Source organism: Suricata suricatta, chromosome 17 (genome assembly GCF_006229205.1).
Source record: "Suricata suricatta isolate VVHF042 chromosome 17, meerkat_22Aug2017_6uvM2_HiC, whole genome shotgun sequence".
NCBI classification, from domain to species: Eukaryota; Metazoa; Chordata; class Mammalia; order Carnivora; family Herpestidae; genus Suricata; species Suricata suricatta.
Window position 1 is genome coordinate 28,417,243 of NC_043716.1, and position 16,665 is coordinate 28,433,907.

General features: G+C 41.3%; 1 protein-coding gene across 1 annotated transcript in view; it reads right to left on the bottom strand.

Moving 5' to 3' along the window:
• Window positions 1-806: 806 nt before the first annotated feature.
• Window positions 807-16,665, bottom strand: part of ANKFN1 (ankyrin repeat and fibronectin type III domain containing 1) — a 148,392-nt gene continuing 132,533 nt past the window's right edge. The window contains exons 17-18 of the mRNA XM_029929194.1: window positions 15,442-15,655; window positions 807-1,646 (exon numbers count right to left, since the gene is read on the bottom strand). Of these exons, the coding sequence (XP_029785054.1) occupies window positions 850-1,646; window positions 15,442-15,655 (1,011 nt within the window). The 3' untranslated portion in view covers window positions 807-849. The remainder of the gene's footprint in view (window positions 1,647-15,441; window positions 15,656-16,665) is intronic.

Sequence of the window (16,665 nt, forward strand, 5' to 3'; positions counted from 1 at the left end):
AAGATTGTAGAGAAAATGCATTTTTGCCCATCTTTCTCTCCCCTTGTTTGTCTTGTCTTTAACCCAGGCTTTCACTTAATTTAGCTATCTCCTTGCACCCTGAATAATGTAAGGCCCGTTTTCATGCTTGAATGGGAGCTGAGTGTGCAGGAAGGCCTGCTTCTTGCCCTATTTTACCTTTGCAAGCCAAAGCTAAAAGCAAAGCATCCTCTACTTTTGCTTCTGGTGGTTTCCACACAGCCCTAAATGAAGAAAAGACCTGTTTTAGGCCTACTTAATGATCAGTGCTGATGGATAAACTTGATTTGGTGACCAGTTGAGAACCCTGCTCTTTGGAATGACTTGGTTTAGCTGGCTGGGAACCCCAGACAAGTCCCCTTGACTTTGTGCCCTGAAGACGCAACCTGGGCTTCTTTCCTTTAAACTCTTCTGAAGGTTTGGAATGGAAGGAAAAACAATGCTAATCTTATTTTTCCTCTCTAGAACACCTCCCCATCAATTACAAATTCATGAAAGAACTCTAAACCCAAAGGTCAGATTACAGAGCCAGCTGCAGAACTGGAGGTGGCTCTTTAGGCTGCTCTACGTCAGCCATGGGTGCCCCTAATAGTCCAGGGCTCCATGTTGACACAAAAACTTTTGTGTGCCCTGAACAGGGAACAACACTAGCAACTCACACCTCCACCCAACTCTATCCTAATAAAAGAGGGCCCTGAACTGTAACCTTTGGAGTTTTAACATTCAAACCATTTGAAAAGGGTTGGGGACACTGTGGGGGCCAGGCTGGAGGGAGAGTGATGGAGAATGCAGAGAGTTGCTGTGAAAGGGCACAGCCAGTTGCAGGACTCCCTAAAGCATGCTGCTGATTATTTCGGACACGGGGGAGGTGGTGGGGCCCTCGGGACTCCTCTCCGGGCCGGTGGGACTGGGCAGGCCAGAGTGGCCCCCGAGCGGCGGGCTCAAGGCAGCCCAGGGCTTTGCGTCCACCAGGGCCACGCGGTAGGGCTCCATGTAGACGCGGCGAGGCTCAGGCCTCGGGTCCTGGAGGCTGCTCTTCCCCTTCTCAGGGAGGCTCGCGGTGTGGGCCAGAACCAGGCCCCGGGGCCCTTCGGGGGCAGGTCCCAGCCGCTCGGCCTCCGTGGGCTCCTGGGTCAGGGCGCCGGCCCGGGACAGGTGCTGCGTGTAAACGCCCTCGGAGAGCGACAACGACTGCGTCTCGCTGTGCATGCGCAGCCAGCGGTGGTGGCGGCTGAAGCCGCCATAGTGCTGGTGCTTAGCCGGCTTCCGCTTTCCCAGGAAACCCAGCGGTGGCCTCGCGCCCGGCGCCATCTTGGCATGGTTTTTGGGCGCGAGGCCCGTGAGGGTCAGGCTGTGGAGGACCTCGGCGCACGAATGGTCGGGCTCCGGCCCCGGGAGCCGGCCCTGGGCGTCCTGGCCCGGCCCCAGAGGACTCTTCATGTCGTGCACCTGCAGGACGTCGGGGGCGCTGCCACTTAGGCCGCTGAGCGCCTGCTGGGCGATGTCGTGCGATGACAGGTAGACCAGGTCCAGGTCTCGGGGGCTCAGGGCATCACTGGAGTCGTAGTCGCTGTCGGTGGGGAGGAAGACTTCCGAGCAGCCTTCTTCATCAGAACAGGGCTGTGAATCTAGAGCCAGAGACCCGGGTTAGAAAAGAGAGAACCTTAGCTGGCGCCTGCTTCCTGGGCGGAGTATCCACGTGGTTGAGCCCCCCAGCCCGCTCCCCTCCCCTCTTGTGCCTGGAAGGGACCTGTGCGTCCTTAGCGGTCTACCCCTTGAAGATAGCAATCCTTTTTGAACAGAAATTTTTGATCCCGCCTTTTGGTTTTGAAGAGGACCCTGTAAATTATGTGACGAGTCCTGGGCTTAAGGAAATGGAAGGAGAGGAACTCGAGACAGGCCCAGCCTGGACAGCGGCAGAGGGGAACGTGTCCTCATTCCCCGCGTGCGTTTTTATCAGTTGCTGGGTTTGTAGAGAGGATGAAACAGGAAACAAAACTGCATGTTATTCATTTATTCATTTCCTATCTTATTTCAGAAATGAATTTTGCACTCGGTAAAGTAGCAGGGAGGGAAGAAGAGCTGGCACTATGGGGACTGAAGTCTGGGAAACTGAGTTTCAGATCTTAGCTCTCCTCCACCTACTTGTTCTGTGATCTTGGCAAGGTTTCTTAACTTCTTTGAGGTTCAGTTTCTTCATCTGTAAAATGGGAGTGTTAATAGAACTCCTTACCAAGGATGACTAAGGTATAAATTGATTATGTTTATAAACATTTACCCAGTTGTCAGGTGTTTAAAAAGGAAAAAAAAGGCTGAAGATAAAACAGAAACAGAAGTAGAATGAGAGGCGAAGAATATAGGCTTCAAAGTGCATATGATAGTGACCATAAATGAGATACAACTAAAAGATATTTATCATTTAAGGATCACTGTGTATATCTGTTTCCCCCTCTCAATCAGGTTGTACATTACTGTGGAGTGAGGACTGTCTTAAAAATCCTTTGAATTCCCACAGAAGTCAGCCCAAGGTAGGTAGTTGGTAAATATATGCTAACTTTAAAAACATGCAAGTGCTCTTAAAAAGAAAAAAATCGCTACTTTACAAATCAGGCAATCTCAATTAAAAAAAAATCTCTATAGGCTTTTTGAATGGAATTTAGTAAACTGATACTTAAAGTTAACCTGGAAAAGAAAATTTATGAGAACAGCCAGCTTTCTTTAAAAGTTTATTTATTTATTTATTTTGAGAGAGAGAGAGAGAGAGAGAGAGAGAGAGAGAGGGAGAAAACGTGTGCCCATGGGAGTGGTCTAGGGGCAGAAATGGGGAGAGAGAGAATCTTGATCCCATGAACTGTGAGATCATGACCTGAGCTGAAATCAAGAGTCAGACGCCTAACTGACTGACCATCCAGGCACTGGCCCTGCTTTTTTTAAAGATACAACAGGGAGGAGCCTGATTTACAAGATATCAAAAAATACTACAGAGTTTTGACAATAAAACTTTGTAGTATTGGTGTAAAAATGGACAGATGGATCTGTAGAACAGAAAAATAAAGTCCAGAAATAGTCTTAATTCTGTGTGACAATTTAACATATGATAAAGATAATATTCCAAAGTAAGGGAACAAATAGATTCTTCAGGATATAGTGTTGGGACAATTGGTTATCCCTTTAGTAAAAGAATTAGAGAAAATCCCAATTCATAGCATATATAAAAATAAATTTCATGCAGCTTAAATGTAACAGGCAAACCCTACAAGTAAGAGAAGACAGTATGTCTGTAATTTTGGGGTGGCCGGGTCTTTCTAAGCAAGACAGAATCCCAGAAGTCAGAGAAGTGACTGTTAAATTTGACTGCATTACAGGTTAATACTTTGTAAAACAAATGATACTGTAAACAAAGGAAAAAGGTAAGGGATAGATCGGAAGAAGATTGTAATAATATGTATAACTAAAGATCAATAACTGGAATATATAAAGAGCTTCTCTAAATCCATAAGAAGACTTTCCAAATGGGCAGAAGACCACCAGTACTTCAAAGAATAACATAGATGGTCAATAAGCATAGTAAAGATGTTCAAGCTAGACAGACTATCATTATTAATTAGGCAGTAGATAGGGAAAGGCAGGGTTAAATAACAAGGCATGTTTTAGCCTATCAGATTTGCTAAAAATAAAAAGGGCGATACTCTCATGTGTTGGTGATGGGTGGGAGATCAGGGACGCTCATATAGTGATGATGGGATCAGCTAGTACAGTTCTGCCAATAGCGTTTTTTTAGTAGACTATATTAAAAATGTGCATATCATTTGTCCCAGCCAGTCCTTTTTTAGACATCTGTGTTTGAGAAATTGTCACTGTGTGTACATGGAGGCATTTACAAGCTGTTTACTGCAGTAGGATTTATAATAGTGAAAACAAGAAATAATCCTGTGGTGAGACTGCTGTGAAGGGAAGACTTAGAGGCACCAAAGTATTAAGAAAAGAAAAATCACTTAAGAAAAGAAAAATAGCTTACTTGCGAAGTTCTGCAAGGGAGAACTTGCTGATTAAAAAATACAACAGGTATTTAAGGTAAAAACTCACAGGAATACAAGGTTAGAGTTACTTTTTTCATGGTGGGAAATCAGACATGATTATCATAAGATTATTGCAGACTCCAGGGAAAAACTTTGTTTTGTAAGGGAGTTAGTAATTTACACAAACAGGATTAAGGTTTCTTCTATTTTAGGAAGTAGAACCAGATGTAATCCTTTTTTTTCCCCTTTCTTTTCTTTTCTTCTTCTTCTTTTTTTTTTTTTTTTTGGCTTGTTTGTTTATTTCAGGGTCAGAGCCTGAAGTGCTGCTTTTTCTTTTCTTTCTCTTTTTCCTAACTATGGAAGATGATGTGTGTGCTTACTCTTTGGCAGGGTAAGATTTCAGTTTTGCTCTCTCACTGCTGGCTGCTACCCAATATCTATTATCCTTTTTTGGTTACAAATCTTCAATTTCCCTTGAGACAGCAATGCACTCATGTAAAAGACAGCATTTTTCAGCTTCTCTTGCAGCTAGGTATGGCCATTTAACTAAGTTCAGGCCAATGATGTAGAACTGAAAATATTGAATGAAACTTCTGGAAGTCTGCAGAAAGGGAGCCGGCTTAGCTCTGAGGTAGGTCACTTCCCACACCCCACCCCTTTCCTTTCAGTTGCCTGTAACAAGATGTGTTGGCTAGGCTCAGGAGGCAAACTTGGAAAAAAGCCATATGCTAGTGTGGCAGAGCTAAAAAAATGGGGCATGGAGTCTGCGGATCATGGAGTCCACATACCAAAGATGAATCGCCTACGTGTGGGCTCCTTTCACAGGAGAGAAATACAGTTTCCTGTGTTTATGACACTCCTTTTGGGTTTTCTATAACATGGATCCAAACTTAATTTTAACTGATACACATCAAATGTCTACTCTCAGGAGGGTGGTTTAAAACTTTGGGCATATCTGTATTATGGAATATTATCCAGCAGCTACAAAGAGTGAGGTCGACCCATATACTGTTCTTAAATAATGTCTACCAAAAAGGACTCCCTTTTCTACTTTTCTGGGTTCTACTCATCTGTCTCGGTTTCCCTCAAACTTAGCCTTCTTTAAGAAGCATTCTCCAACTGCCACAGAAAAGATTGCTTACTTCCCTGCACTTATCTAACATTTCTTGCTTTTATTGTCCTTTGGCGCTTAGCCTGTATAGACCTGTATTATTAGTTTTCCTTTTTAATGCAAATATAACATCCTGAATTCCTGGTTAAATCAGAGCCCTCTTAGGGCAGATATATTTAATTTGTCCATTCATTCAACAATGAAGATTCTGTTTTGCTTGAGCTCCCGCTTTAACAGAAACAGTGTGCTTGATGCCCGAGTGAATATGAAATTAATAAGAAATGATCTGTCTCCAGAGAGCTTACTGTTCCAGTGGAAGTACAGGGCATATGTGCATCTATGAGACTGGAAGAACATACATTTTTAAAGAGAAATTTAGCAAATATGATGCAGGTTTATGGGAAAGAGATCACATTTTGTTGGGACAGGGTTGATAAAATGCTCAATCATCACTTATTTCTTCCCTCATATAAATAAGATAACTATTTAGTTAGTTATTTACTTATATTTTTAGGGGGAAGCAGGGAGGGAGGGAGCAGGGAGAGAGGGAGAGCGAGAATTCCAAGCAGGCTCCATGCTCAGCAAGGAGCCTGACATGGAGCTCCATCTCATGACTGTGATATCATGACTTAAGCTGATACCAAGAGTCAGACGCTCAACAAAGAGCCACCCAGGCACCCCATAAGTTATTTCTTCATACACTTTGAAAAAGTGGTTTAGGCAGCTATTAATAATAAACATGCAAATGATGAGAGGATTAGAAACTAAAGAGGAAGAGGAAACAGGACAAGTAGTCTTATTTGACTGTAATATGGAAACGAGGAAATTTTGGAAAAATGAAGCTATAAAAGTAAGATGCCAGCAATTGTACTCTTGGGAATTTATCTTAGGAAAATTAAAGCTATTTTCTTTCATGCAGGACTGTGTATGTTCACAGCAATTTTATTTGTAATAGCTCTAAACTAGAAGCTACCCAAATGTCTATAAGTGGATGATTTGTTAAGTAAACTGTGGTATATCCATACTATGGAATACTACTTATCAATAAAAGTAAAGAATTCAATTTATGTAAAATTCATGAAATGATTATAGAGATAAAAATAGTAGTAGCTATGGGTGGGCATGGGGGATAAGTAAGGCAATAAAGGGGGAGCAGAGGGAGTTTTGTGGTAATGGTACAGCTTATGATAGTGATTACCCAAGCATTATACAAGGGAGCCTGAGTGCTTGTCTGCATCTGCGTGTACACACTTACACATGTGTATGCACAAGTGTGTATACATAACTAGTGAATCTGGATAAGCTCTATGGATTGTACCAGCTTCTTGGTTTTGATATTGTACAAGAGCTGTGTAAATTGTTGACGTTGGAGAAGTTGGGGGAAGGGTACATGGGAATTCCTGTACAGGTTTTTACGGTTTCTCTATTTCAAAATAAGTGGTCAAAAGAGGGAATTTAATTTTTAAAAGCTAGAGTGAAGTCAGGAGAGAGTAGTAAGTCTTAGATAAGGATTATATTTAATTTTGTACCTGATGAGTAGCTATTGAAGACTTTTGAAGAAGTAATTGACAAGATGTGAGCTGTGATTTAGGATAATTATGTAGCAGGTAGGATATAAGATGAATTGGATGAAGAGGAAACAAGACAGCAGGGAGGCCAATGAGAAGGCTATGGTCCAGGCTATGTTTCTTTTAAATATTTATCTTTTTCAGGTTGCGGGGGGTGGGTTGTGCAAGAGTGGTGATTATGTGGAGGAAAATAGAAATCCAGGAAAGTTACTCATTCAAAGATGTTTACTAGGCATGTATTTTGTGCTAGGCAGATATGGTATCTGCTTTTAAGCAGGTCATAGAGAATAGATTAAATAAGTAAAAAATAACCCATGTAAGATTAATTTCAGATAGTGCAAAGTTCTGTGAAGAAAGTGAAACTGGGTTTCAGGTAGAGAGTGACTTGGAAGAAACGTTCTTTGCTAATGTAGCTAAGGGAGGAATCCCTGTAGAAAAGGGAGTCTAGGTGGGATCTTAATTACTGGAAGGAACCAACTATGTGAAAGGTTGAGGAGAGTGTTCCAGACAACTTGGAGAAGCAAGTGTAGAAGTCCTGCTCTGACTAGCAGGTTTCAAGGCTTAGTGTCTGAATGATAGTATCAGCATTAAACCAGAGGAGTTAAATTGCATTAGGGTTAGGCAGTGGATTTTGGTTGGCATGGGCAGTGGAAGAGACGGTAAATTTAATTTGGGACAGGTTAAGGTTGAGGGGTTGGCCAAGATACCCCTGGAGGAGATGGAATGGGAGCCTGATGGGTTGCAAGGTTGAAGGAAGATGTTTGTGGGTAGGGAAGGAACCACTGGAGAGGGAACTATTGAAGAAAGAAAATTGGTAGGTTAATGGACATAACAAGAAGGAGTGGTCACTTGTGAGCACTAGTGCTGACATTGGTTTTTAGTGGAAACGAATGGAAGGACACGAGGTAGGGAAGAAGATAGATAAAAAGATTTTCAAGTTAAAAGGAGTGAATTGGATAAATGGTTTGGGCTGAATGGTTTTTATCTTAACTTGTAACACATGTTTTAGAGAGCACTTTTCCTCATCCTTTGTGAGAAAAATTGTTACTGCAGGAACAGGGTCTCGGAACTATTAGTTGTTTTTGATGACGGCAGCAACAGATGCCATCAGTGTGATGAAGAGAGGTTAACTGAAGATTTGAAACTGGGCTACAAATAAGATCCAAAGAACTGACTTTAGTTGAACTTCCTTCTCTATCTGGTCGGTGTTGTCTACGCAGCTGTCCACGCGTACTCATTTGTGTCTACAGTATTACTGACATTTTCTTAGTGCTTACTGTGGGCCAGCCATTATGCTAAGTACTCTAGGTGCTTTATCCTAGTTAATGCTTATAACAAATTCCAATTTTGCAGATAAGAATACTAAAGCTTAGGCTTCTTAAATTTTCTAATTCACATATAGTTGATAAGTAGCAGGATAGAAACTCACCTGCAGATTTGTCTCCAAAGGCCTACCATGCTCCTATTCACTTTAGCATTTTTTTAAATGTTTATTTTTGAGAAAGAGAGAGAGAGAGAGAGAAAGAGAGAATGTGCATGGACGAGGGCCAGACAGAGAAGGGGGGAGAGGATCGAAAGTGGGCTCTGTGCTGATACTTAACCAGGGGCTTTTTTTTTTTAATGTCTTTTATTTATTTTTGAGAGACAGAGAGAGACAGCGTGAGCAGGGAGGGTCAGAGAGAAAGGGAGATACAGAATCTGAAGCAGGCTCCAGGCTCTGAGCTAGCTGTCAGCACAGAGCCCGACGCGGGGCTCAAACCCATGAACCGTGAGATCATGGCCTGAGCCATAGCCGGCCGCTTAACCGACTGAGCCACCCAGGCGCCCCTAACCAGGGGCTTTTGCTGCTGCTAGAGAAACGTGTTAAGTTTTATATTAGTTTCCTGGGCTGCTATAGCAAAAAGCTACACTGGGTGGCTTAAAACAACTGAAATTTATTCTCACACAGCCCTCAAAGCCAGAAGTCTGAAATCAAAGTGTCCGTAGGGCTGTACTCCCTCTGGAAGCTCTAGGGAAGAGTGCTCTCTTGCCCTTTCCAGCCTCTGTTGGCTGTTGGTGTTCTTTGTGGGGGTGTCACTCCCATATCTATTTCTGTCTTCATATAGACTCTCTTCTGTCTCGGTAAGGACACTTGTCATGGGATTTTGGGCCCACCCTGATAATCCAGAATGATCTCATCTCAAGATCCTTAATTAATCTGTAAAAATCCTTTTTCCAAATAAGGTCACATTCACAGGTTTTGGGGGTTCGGACATAAACATAATCATTTTAGGGCCACCATTAAATCCACTAGACATCTGATAGTAAAAATGACTGTAACTATAAGCAGTTGCTGAGGAGTTTGTGACACTTTCTCTCCCTTTGCAGCCTAGAGCTGGGTGAAGCATTCTGCGAGAGCAGCTTGTACTTTGACCTCTCAGCACACAAATAGTGAGCATTTGTTGTTGCAGGGCAGTAAGGAGTATATGAAGAGGTGCTTCCAAGGCCTGGCCTTCTAGTTTTCAATGGGAGTCAGATTTTAAGACTCTCAGGAAGAGCCTGTGCTGATTTTCTTCAGGTAAAGGTAGTTGCTCTATTCTCTTGGCTCTTATATCTCTGTTACTGCATTTATCAAGGTTTATTATAAACTGTTCATTTTCATGTTTATTTCCGTTATTGAACCATGAACCCCAGAGGGCATACACTATGTCTTATTAATTTCCACTCAGTAAACGTTGAAGAAGTCAGGCAGTGAAGGAGTGGACCAAGGAAGGAGTCAAGCAAAGGGACATGCAGAATCTTCTGCATTTTCCAGATCCTCTAATCTGAACATGGACATATGAGCAGGCCATGAGGACCTCCTAACAAGACTGCAGCTTAATTATCATTGTATTATTAGACTCTTGTGCTGTTTCTGGTGCATACAAAGCTCTCAGTAAAATATGTCGAGTTGATTGAAACTAAAGCAAATATTGAAATCCGGGAGCATAAAGAATTGTGAGATTTGATGGCCTCTTAAAAACAATACTGAAAGCAGCCTGGAAAGAGCTAATTTACTTAATCTGCCATAGAAATTCCTGAAAACAGTCATCCAAATTATTTTGTTTTATATTTGGTGATGGTTGACTTAAGGGTCAGCCTAGTTGTAGCAGAAAGAACAACTGTCTTAAAATCCGACAAACCTGGGCTGAAGTCCTATCTTGCTCCCTGACTATGTATATGATCTTGAGCAAATCAGTTAGCCCCTCTGAACCTTTCTTCCTCTATAGCATGTCAGCACTATATTGCCTATCTTCACAGGTGCCATGATGATTAAATTAGATTGTTAGAAATACTTTAAGTGTCTTTCTACCCTTAGATATTGAGAAAATAACTAGAAAACATTATTGAGAGATGACTCATTCAAATATAGACCAGTAATCAGATAAGCTTCAAGAATTTGCTGTGAGAATGCTGTTGATAATAAAGGAGAACAATTATCTCTTGTATGGTGTCTTGTGCTGGTGATGATTAGGTCAGTACTGGATTTCCCAACCTAGATTTTGCAGTGAATTAGTAAATGATATAACTCTTTACCGTTGCTCCTAGGAGCAAGAGAGATAGGAGATAGATGAAAAGAAGAGATACTTGTCACTGTCATAACCCATGGAGAGGGACAAAATGGCTTGGGTATGGAGTGGTAAATATTATCTTGTTGGTTCATGGACTTACAGTTGGGAAACACTGTTCTAGTAGGAATCTAAATATTTGACTTCCATGGTGGTTGTATTATTTATTATAAGACTTAGTGGAACCTTTTGCTTAGAGTGGGATACCCCTCCCAGAACAAGCTGGGAAAATCTCCAGGATGCCAGCCAGGGCACTGAGGAGAGTTTCCAGGGACTTCGGCCACTGCCACTCCCTCCCTTCCTGGAAAAGAATGCAAAGTGCAGCTTCCATCCCCAGATCCAGGCCATATGCTCCATTAAGCGTTGTGGGCACCTTGCCCAGTTGTTATTTTGATAAAGCTGCTTGTGCTCCTCAGTTTCCCTTACAGGGCCCACTGGGCAGGCTACCATTGGTAGAACCTTGTGTTTCCCCTCTGACTGACCCAGGAGCTGTTTGATGAAAGTTCTGCCCATAGTATTAGTGCTGGCTTAGAAAGCTTGGCTTTCTTGCCATTGTAATGGGTGTTGCAATTCTTGGTCTCTGTGGATCAGGCCAACAACAGCAGAGTGGAGTTGATGTGGATTTTGAGGGCGTTATGTGGAGATGACATTTCAGGAAGGAATAATTGATTTAAAGCTATTGCTCTTCTCTTAAAGGCAGGGGGCATGGCAGGACAGAAAGAGAGGAATAATAAGCAATATTTGCCCTAAAATCTATCTTCACATTTTTAATGTACCATTGTCCAAATTTGTATTTTTTGTGTGCTTCATTGAGTCTGTTTCCACTGAGTAGAATTTAAATAATATATAAATGAAGTATTTACGTAGTTGGGGGAAACCTCAGGGGTTTGTTCACCTTCTAATTTCCCAGGAGAAATAACATCTTCAGATTCCTGCTGAATTTCTGAACTGTTTAGTTTATACTATAGTGATCATAACATCATCTGGGAAAAGGTCACCAGATTGGAAGATCAGAATAATCTTTAAATGCATCTGAAGGAAACAACACCCCCTCCCCTCTATTGCCTCACCCGTGCGTCACTAGGAGAAATAACAGTATCGGAAAAAAAAATTGCTGCTGCCTGTGACCACTGTACCCACAGAAAAGGAGTGGGAGAGAAAATACCCATGTGATGGACCAAATCATTCCACCCCCTGCCATGAGTTGCCTTTCCTAGGAGCCAACTTTCCCCCTTGGGTCCTTGGGAGATGCTTAATTTTAATTGACTCAGAGGAGTTCTACTTTGTGTTTAAAAACAACACAGCAATGGGAAGTTAAAGAGTTCCACTACCCCCCCCCCCCCCCCCCCCCCCCCCCCCCCCCCCCCGCACATAGATACACACAAACAAATCGAAGGTACTCAACAGCCTAAAACAGAATTTTGGGTTGGCAGGTTTGTGACAGGCTCTGTGTTTCCAGCAGGCTCCTCAGAAGGTAGGTGAACCCTACCCATGCAGAACGGAATTGTATAGCAGTTTGCTCTGGGAGCAACCCACTGGGGATATTTCTCTAAATTGGATTTTTTCCTCTTTATAAATGGTTTCCAAATAAAAGTAGCCACACTAGTGCAGAGGATAGAGTATGTAGGAGCAGATTTCCTTGCTCCGAAATGCTTTTGCTTTTGTGAGGGGATCTGACCACTAAATGCTTCTCCCAGCTCCCAACTGTTTCCTTGTCCCTGGGTTCCATTTTTCATTTGCTTCCCTCCACATCTTTGTGTTTCACAGCCCATGGAATCTTGGCTTCAGAGAAATAAATGGACCCAAGAGAGAGTTATATTTTAAGGAACAGAATGATGATCACTTACATTTTAGATTAATAATAAAATCCAAATGTAATTGGCCAGATCCTCCCAGTAGAGAGAGTGTGTAACCTGTCTTCTGGCCAATATGAGAATTTGGCACTTCTGTGGCATGAGAGAGGACACCCTCATATAGCCAAGAGAAGATGAAACTCAGGGACAGTTGTGTGAGCAGAGAGGGCAGATACGGGCTATGAAGGTGGAAGTAGAATGCAAGAGCCGTCTGCAGATTTATGTAAATTGTGGAACAGCAGAGAGAATATCTATTCTGCTTTTAAAAATGGCGCTTTCAACCCTAGACCTCTCTAGCTCCTGCCCTCCCTCACTCTTCTCTTTCAGAGCCAAGATTTTGAAGAGTGTATCCTTACTGGTCCCATTCCTTTACCTCCCATTTACTTCCTGATCTACTTCTGTTCAGTTTTATATCTTTTTTCCTTCACAAACTGCTGTCATCCAGATTATAGGTGAGTTCCTTGTTGAACATAAAATAAACAACCCCAATAGAAGCTTTTCAGTTTTATTTAAGCTCTCACTATTGTTTGACATGCTTTACTTTCTGTCACACTACTCTCTTATTTGTTTGTTTGTTTATTTAGTTTTATCTATCTTCCTCTAGTGGTTTCTTCCTGCTCTAAGAAGTCTTGCTGTTCATTCCACAGGGATCCTTTCAGACTCTCCTCTCCTTACTCTAACTACTCTCTCCAGGGAATCCCAAGCATTTTTGTAGCTACATCATTCATATGTCAACTATTCTTAAATCTGTGTTATTAGTCTACTTCTCTTTCCTGAGCTCCAGACCCCATAGTCCTTTTCTACTGAATGTTTCTTTTTGTGTAGAATGTCCTAAAACTATTTCAAATTCAACATGCCCAATTACCCAAGCTGTTTCTCCTAAGTTTTTTCCCCCTGTAAATGGCATCATGATATCCAGAGACATTCACACCAGCAACTCCGTTGGTAGCTTCGTAATTGATCTTCCTGCTTCCAATATTGTCTCACTATGGTCTCTTCATATAATAGTTACATTTGATTTTAAAGAATAATTCAGACTATATCAATTCTTGCTTCAAAGTTTCAAATGGCTTTCCATCACAAGTAGAATAAAATCCAAACTTCTTACTTTACCCCTGCCTGATCTGGCCCCTGCCTTTTTCTCTACCCTCTCTCTCAACAGTAGCCCCTTCATTTGTTCTGCTCCAATGACTTTGGCTTTCTTTTCATCCCTCACCCACTTCAGGGCCTTTTGCTGTTTTATTGCCTGGAATATTTTAACTCTAGATCTTTGCATTACTGGCTCCTTTTTCTGTGGTTGGTTCAAATGTAATCTTCATGGAAAGGTCTCTGCTGATCATCTTAGTGAATTTGACTCTCTCCACTCTCCCTGCTAATGTTACCCCCCCACTCATCTTGATTCCTGTTTTATATTATATATTGGAATTTTTTTCACATTCTGGAATTATCTTGTTTATGTTTTCATTGTCACTTTTTTCTAGAATGTAAACTCTATGGAAGTGGAAACTTTATCACTATATCCATCCCTGTTACCTCAAGAAGTACCTGAAGCATGGTGGCTAACCAATAAATATTTTTTTAATGAGAAAAGAAAAAGGCTAAACAATGTCCTTGGTTCCTGAGTTCAGCCAGACTGCTTACAGTTCCCTCAACTACAATACAGCTGCACACTTTGCTTCCTTTGCCTATGAATACTCTCCTCTTTCCTATTTTTCACCCCATCTCCCCTCCAGTAAGGTCTCTAATTTTATGAATTTGTGGTTGACACATCCCATAGACTTCACAGCACCCTATACATATACTCATCATAGCACATATGCAATTACCGTGAAATTTTGTTAGTGTACCTCTCTCCCCCACTAGACTAGCTTATGGCAGGGATGGTGTTTTATTTGTATGTCCAGCCTAGTGGGAATCTACAAAAATTCGCTTGAGAAAATCTACTCAAAGTGTTCTGTAAAAAATATTGGGTAAATCATAGAATCCTTTGGTAATGTAAACTAGCTGTCTCTCAAGTTCTTCCATTTGCCAAGTTTTGATTTTTAGGACACTGAGATTTTTAAAATATAGGAGCATACATAAGCTTACTTCTAGAAAAGGTGTACATCTCCACTAAAATTTTCTATAATAAAAGTAATAACATCGAATATGATACCTACAATTTAGTTTCTGTTATATGCCATGTATACCTGACATATGCTGTCTTAACCACAAGTAACTTTTCAAGTTATAAATATTATTAATTTCATTTTATGTACATGGAAACTGACTCAAATGTAGTAATTGTTCAAGCTGGTATAACTAGTAAAAGAAAGCTAGGACTTGAATCCAGGTCTCTGATTTCTTAGCCCAAGCTGTTTCAGCTACACCATGCTGCCCCCTATGGGACAAGCCCATATTTCAGAACTGTTTGTTAAAAATGTTAATTATTATTATTGTAAAGCTTACAGAATTGGGAGCTCTTATACACTATGGAATCAAGAAAGATGCTTTTCCATTATTTTAATTGCCTAGGAAATGGCACTAGTCTCAACATATCCTAAGGTAAAAGAATTATATTGCCTTTAATTAGTATGCTTTCTCTCTATAAGCCAAAAGGTATTTTGTAGAACTCTGTGTTAACCATGTTTTGTTCTTAGCATTTCCATGTAAATTCAAATTCCATTTGTAAGAGTAGAGGTGATGTGACGGGCATCTCCTACAGCTTGCCTGAAAGTTGTCTCCTGCCTGTTTTATCCATGATGAGGCCAGCATACTTATTTGGCTTCAGGATCAGGATTCTATTTATCCAAGATTTCTTTCTTTCCATTCTCCCACCCCAGGACATTGGTGCTATGCTGGGTGTGAAGTTTGCCCTGAACTTTCACCCAGACTGGGACCTACTTCCTGCCTCTTTACTGTCACTCTCTATTTACTAGAGGCTGGGCCTTTTCTCCATCCTTACTTGGTTTTGGTCATATTTCCTTGCTGACTTGGTCCTCACTTGGCACCAAATCAGTCCCCATTCTGCATCCCTGCTCTGTATCCTTTTGTATCTTGGAAGCTCAGGCTAGAACTGGACTGAGCTTCTCCATTCCTGGATGGAGTTGATCTCAGGTTATTGCCCTAGTTTCCTATCCCTCCACTCTTCTGATTTTGGTTCCTTTCTGCTTTTAGACTGTTGCCACAATGCAGTGTTTCCTTCTGCTTACTGAGACCAATGCCTTAGCATAAAAGAGCCTCATCAGTGGAGATAGGACCAAGAATCTGGCAACTGAAATACAGACCTGTGGATCTTTTGCTTACCACTCACAGCCTTTCTTCTGTGCATCTCTGGGGATGGGGATGGGGATGGAAGACAGTCTATATGTGATGATGTAGAGTTGATCTTCTTGAGGTTCTGCTCATCTGAGAGGTCTATCAGCTTTGTGATGGGTAAGCCACAAACTGCCTGTTTGTATCTTGCATACTGTAGAGCATCCATGATCCATCTCATTTCACGCCAAACTTCATCTATTTGCTTTGGAATGAAATTATAAAAGACTTTAATTTTATCAAACAGACAAAAGAGGGAAAAAAGAGTAGGTTTCCCTAAGAGTCCAAGATGACACATTTCCCACCGTACGGTTTTGAGTAAAATATTTTCAATGTAGGTTTGCTAAGCCAGAGAATCCTGTTCTTTATCATCTCTTGTACCTTGCATATTTTTACCTGAGAGGCTATATCATTTAGTGCAAACAGCAGAAGACCTGAATTCCAGCTGGGACCCCCCCATTTTCAGCTCTGTAATGACCTTTGGCAAGTCACTTGGCATCTTTCAAGCCTCTGTAGCCTTATTTGTGAATGTAGACAAAAACCTCCCTTTTTATATCTCATAGGACTGGTATGATGATTGGGTGAAATGATGAATTTGCAAGTGCTTTGTACTGCAGGGTACATTTCTCACACACATGAAGTCTTAGTAATTCTCAGCATAAGATGAAATATTCCTCATTAGGGTGTTGTGAGGCAGGGATATGATAAAGTCTAAATTTCAGGATACTTGAAGAAAGAAATGCAATTTTAATTCTTCTATATGAAGAAAAGCAAAGCATTACTGGAATATTTTGCTAAGCAGAGATTCTTGGGTCTATTTTAACAGAAAAGAAGTAACTTTATGTATTAAACTTACTACTTTCTTACATATGAAATAAGTACTTCTAAAGTACAAAACAGTTTAAATAGCTTATTCCTAAGTAATTAAAATATCCTTAGATTTTTAGAGGAGATTCTATATTGTTAGTATTTTGGTTTCAGGGTTATCAGAAAATTACCAAAGTAATTTCAACAATATTTTTATTATAGAGTACAGCTGTCATTTTTCTGAACGTATTAGTGTAAATAAAAGTCACTCACGCCAGTCAGTGGCTAAAATGAACAAAGCAAGAGACTATAGATGTTGGAGAGGGTGTGGAGAGATGGGCACCCTCTTACACTGTTGGTGGCAATGTAAACTGGTGCAGCCGCTCTGGAAAACAGTGTGGAGGTTCC